Source organism: Gavialis gangeticus, unplaced genomic scaffold (assembly GCF_001723915.1).
Source record: "Gavialis gangeticus isolate Ggan-Ray unplaced genomic scaffold, GavGan_comp1, whole genome shotgun sequence".
In the NCBI taxonomy this organism is placed as follows: Eukaryota; Metazoa; Chordata; order Crocodylia; family Gavialidae; genus Gavialis; species Gavialis gangeticus.
Window position 1 is genome coordinate 141536014 of NW_017729032.1, and position 5114 is coordinate 141541127.

A 5114-nucleotide genomic window follows, 5' to 3' on the forward strand; every position below is an offset into this window, starting at 1 on the left:
CTGCAGCTCCCTGCTGCAGCCACCAGGGACTGCCCGAATCCTCAAAGCTTTAAACAGAGCTTTATTCGGACCTTTAAATTGGTCCCCTGATTCGATTCGAATTGGGCCGAATCTCCTCCAAATCGAATCTCTACCACGTGAAGCTTTGCACAGCCCTAATATGTATATATATATATCTGTGTGTGTATGTATGTGTGTATGTATGTGTATCTTATATATATCTTTCTCTCCTTGCAGGCTCTTCTTTTAAATGAAGAAAAGGATGGCTTCTGTGGTGGGACAATTTTTAATGAAAATCATATACTCACAGCAGCTCACTGCATAAACCAGTCCAAATCAATTCAAGTAGTGGTTGGTAAGTGCTTGTTATTATTTTACCCCTTTAATGTAAAAATATGTATTACTGACAGATTCTCTTAGAAAAGCATATTGCATTAGTTCTATCTCTTTCCCATAGCTTTTTACTTGTCAGCTTTCTCTGTTGCATCAACCTGTCCCTCTGCGAGTAACATCAAACTACAGGACTGGCTCACTTTATAGTTCCTGTCAATGTTTCCTTCTCTTGTTGGTGGGCTGCACAGAACTAATTAAGAATAATTCCTCTTAGACTTGCCTACCCTTGAGAATATTATTTTTTCAGAACACTCACCCTTATTACCAGCCAGAAAATCTGAAACATAAGGCCTTGTCTACCCAGGAACCCTCAGGAAAGTTCAGCTGTATGACCAGAAGCAGGATTTAACTATAGTGAACTGAAGTCACTTGACTTGAGGGAAAAGAGCCATCCACCCAGGGACCAAGGTGGTTGACATGCTTTCATAATGTGTGTTCTCCTTGCATATTTTCCATCGCTTCCCTAAGCTGTCCTCCTGTAAATATTTTTTATATAAATCTCTAGTTTTTCATTGGTGAGGCAATATTCTGGTCAGATCCTCAACCATGAGTAGATGATACTGGAGCAGAGCACAGAGTGCTATGTTACTCGCAGGGGCATGGGCAGCAGCAAGGCAGCCTGCAGCTGCTAGCAATCATTAGTCAGGTACAACTGCCTGATTGGAGGACCGGGCCCAGATGTTTCCTTTAAAGACCTGGGCCCTGAACAACAAACCAGCAGTCTGCTACCAGCAGCTGGAGAGACACCACCAGCTAAGCTTACCTCTTTACACCTTGGAGGTAAGGGAGGAGCTGTGGGGAAGGCTGAAGGCTCCTTGTCCTGGGTACAACAGAAAACTGCATCCTGCTGGGGAAGGATGGCCTGGTGGTGCTGCCCATGGTGGGGCAGTTCCCCAGAAATGCCAGACTAGTCACCTCTCCAGTGAAAGGCAAGTATGGGCTGCCTTGTACGCCCAGCTCCTACATCCCTGGTGGGTATTGATATCAAGCAGGGGGAGCCCAGATTCACAGGAGTTCACAGATTCAAGAAGAAGTCCCGTTTCTCTTTTTGGGGTTTTTTGTTGTTCTCCCGCCCTGGCGGGGGGTCGGGCTAGAAGATCTACTAGGTCCCTTCCGACCCTTAATCTATGAATCTATGAATCTATGAGTTATGAGGCAGGGCCCAGGTCAGGTGGAGGGTCCTGGAGCAGCACCCAGGCTCACCATGAATACTGAGGCTGTTATAGGGAGCTGGGAGTGAAGCTTCAGAGGGGTGGGGCCCTGAGCCTTGGGGAGCTACTAGCAAAGTTTCTGGGCAAAAGGATAAGGGGTTACGGCCCAGTGGGGCATAGGACAGGGCTTGGAGCCCTGATCCCAGAGTGCAGGCTTGGAGGCCTGGGGTGGGGCTTGGAGCCCAAAGAATATATTAGAAGTTAATAGGGTTGGGTGTTAGGCCATGAAACATCTGCAAGGCATGGACACAGTAAGGGTTGGTGGGAGCCATGTGCATAGGCCCTTGTCACCAGGGCAAGTAAATGGGTAGCCTCTCACCTCAGTGACATCTTTTTAAAGTATTAATATAAAAGCGTGGCAGGAAAGATAGGCAGGTGGCTTGTCTGGAAGCAAGTGGGTGGACCTACGTTTAGACCGTCCCTGGGATGCCCACTTGTTATAGATACCAACATAAGAAATGACCTCCTCCCAGGTCACTGAACACAGTTGCGGAGTCTTGTGAAGGCTGTGTGCTTAGCTTTGACAGAGAAGGCAACACCTCACCAGATAGTATATATGAACCTCAACCCCATCCAGTTCCCAAACGAAACTTAATGCTTCTTCAGAAAGGCTAAAACTTGTTTTTTGCACCAATATATATAGTGCTAGAGATCTTCAGAATGCAAAGAAGTCAAATTTTTGCATTATTTTTGAAGATGCACCTATAAAGGACCAGTTTTTTTTCTTTGTACTCTTAGAACACCCAGAGCATTGCATAAGAGAATTGTGCAACTAAAAATGATTATATTAAATTTCTAAATATTATTGCAATTTAACTCTAAAGTCATCATTGCTCAGCAGATTTGGTATTTGTCTATGTCCAATGTGGGCATAAAACACTATGGGAGCACTGTCCATCCAATTTGCACACCTGGCAGATGCAAAGCCTGGGTGTGTTAGTCCTATGGTTTTTCAAAATACTATTTAGATGTCTTGTGCAGTGTTCATATTTAATTGTATTTTTAATGCTCCTACACAGGGATAGTGGACAGAAAAAAGGAAGAAGTGACTGAAGCAACATACGGCGTGGAAACAATATTTGTACATTCTAAATTTGTTCCAGCCACCTACGATTATGACATAGCTATTTTAAAATTAAAGGAACCTATAACATTTTCTCCATATGTATTCCCTGCCTGCCTCCCCAGTGTAGACTTTGCTAATGATATTCTGATGAATCAGAAATCTGGAACTGTTAGTGGTTTTGGACGCCTCCATGAAAATGGACGACTATCTGAAAAACTTAAAGTACTTGAAGTCCCTTACGTAGATAGAAATACTTGCAAGCTTTCCAGTACCCTTAAGATCACAGAAAACATGTTCTGTGCTGGCTATAATACAGATGCTAAAGATGCGTGTCAGGGAGACAGTGGAGGACCACATGTAACAAAATACAAGAATACATATTTTATTACTGGCATCGTCAGCTGGGGAGAAGGGTGCGCAAGGAAAGGGAAATATGGCGTGTATACAAAAGTGTCAAAGTTCCAGCGTTGGCTGCATAAATTTATGAAATAAATGGTAACTCCCTGAGATTCGTTTAGTGTTATATTCTATGCAGGCCTTTGATCCAAAAATAAAATTCAGTTTCCAGATTATTTCTGCTATATTTTTTTTCTAGTGCCTTGTTTCTTCTGAGAGCTTTCTCATGAACTTGTAAGAAGGTTTTCAGTCTGCACACTTGCACTTTAAAAACAGTGCTGATTAGATGAGAGAGATTTCACTTTGGGTTCCTGCTTAATGTTGTCATCTACAGGAGAATTACTGATAAACCCTTTCCAGCTGTACTTCAATTGGGAACGGATGATACTTGAGCTATTGATTCAAAATACATGCATAAATAGCATTTATTTTTTAAAAAAAGGTCTTGGCCATTTGTGAGACTAAGGAGAGCATTTCTAAATCCTCAAGGTAAACTCCATCTTGATTCTCCATTTGGCTCTTAGGATGTTTCTAAAACACATATACATGTGCTAGTAAGTGGCTCTGTAAAAATATCCCACTCAGCACATGCCAAATGCCAGTCACGTGGCCAACGTAATAAGGTGAAGGCCCTGCTTAACACACATCAAGGGGCTTTCCTGAAGCTGGAGAGAGTGGAAAGAGTATGTAGCCATGGCAGCATCGCATACCATGGTCTGGTGCACTGTACAGACTAACCAAAGTAGATGGGTATGGGTATGGGTATGGGTATGGGTATGGGTATGGGTATAGGTATGGGTATGGGTATGTGTATAGCACAAGCTTGCACTTCATGAAGCTACAGCTCATGAGAACTTGTGCTATATATGTATTTTGGTTAGTCTATAAAGTCGATATGTACCCTAGATATGTATTTTTCAGAGGTGATATCTTGCTTTAAGGTTGTGCTGAAGACTGTTGTATTCTTTCATATTTCATATTTGGAACAATTTTTCTTTACCGCTGTTTTCCATTTCATGTTCTTGACTGGATGGTGGACAATCATTGGGCAATTTAATATGAATGTGGATGTGTTTTAGGTATGCCTATTAAAATGCAGTATTGTTTTATGTGTACCAACAAAATTAAATGTTGTCTGTATTTATTTAGTAAAAGAGTTTGCAAGAGTATATAAGGCCAAATGCCAAAAGATATGGAAGATGCAATGCCCTACCATACAGCTGACTGACATGTTTCATGTGCTTTATGTCAAGGGAGTGATGTGGCTAGCTTCACATGTGCCTCCCTTGACTCCCCACATGGAGCAGCCAGGTACCCACTTACAGCTAGGTCAGCTCGGGCACAAATCCAGAACAAGTTCTCATCTCTGGAGCTACAAGCAAGAAACCTAAGCTTAGAGACCCTGCATGTTGAGCACCAGTGGCTGTCACAGAGCTAATTAAAATATATATCTATATTTTCCAGCTTAACATACATTAGCTTTTTTAATCAGCTCTATGATTAGCCACTGGTTCTCAACATTCAGGGTCTCTCTCTCTTTCTCTGTATTTATGTATTGTACGTTTATTGGTTTCTGTTTCCAAGTTCAAAGGCATTTAAAAGCAATGAATTGCATAACAAGATGATGGAGCCCCTATAAAGAGATGAAACTGTTTTGACCTTTGAAACATGACTCAGCTGGGTGATAAGGGGGATCTGGTTGTTCAGGCTGGGATGTGGGTGTAAAGGCAATTTAAACCCACACATTACTTGTGTGTAGCCCTTTGGATACAAAAAACAACATGCCTTAACCATGCTACCCTGATAAATCATTTAGGATCTCTGGATCTTTAACAGTAACCATAGGGCTTTCTTGTTTATTAATATTATTATTCCCCATCTTCAAAATTTCATTTTTTCTAGTTTTTATATTCAATAAAAATATTGAGAATTAGGTTGTTGCACTCAAAGGGGGCCTGCAGCAAGGCACACGGCAAAAGAAATCTCTCTCTGTCCACTCATAGAGTTTCAGTCAAATTGTTTCAGCTGAAGTGGAGCTGGTCTTTATT

General features: G+C 41.9%; 1 protein-coding gene across 2 annotated transcripts in view; it reads left to right on the plus strand.

Moving 5' to 3' along the window:
• The window catches only part of F10 (coagulation factor X), a 21923-nt gene extending 18325 nt beyond the window's left edge, over nucleotides 1–3598 (plus strand). For both annotated transcript variants that reach the window (XM_019525217.1, XM_019525218.1), the window contains 2 exons: nucleotides 238–355; nucleotides 2624–3598. In XM_019525217.1, the coding sequence (XP_019380762.1) occupies nucleotides 238–355; nucleotides 2624–3162 (657 nt within the window). In that variant the 3' untranslated portion in view covers nucleotides 3163–3598. The remainder of the gene's footprint in view (nucleotides 1–237; nucleotides 356–2623) is intronic.
• Nucleotides 3599–5114: the final 1516 nt, after the last annotated feature.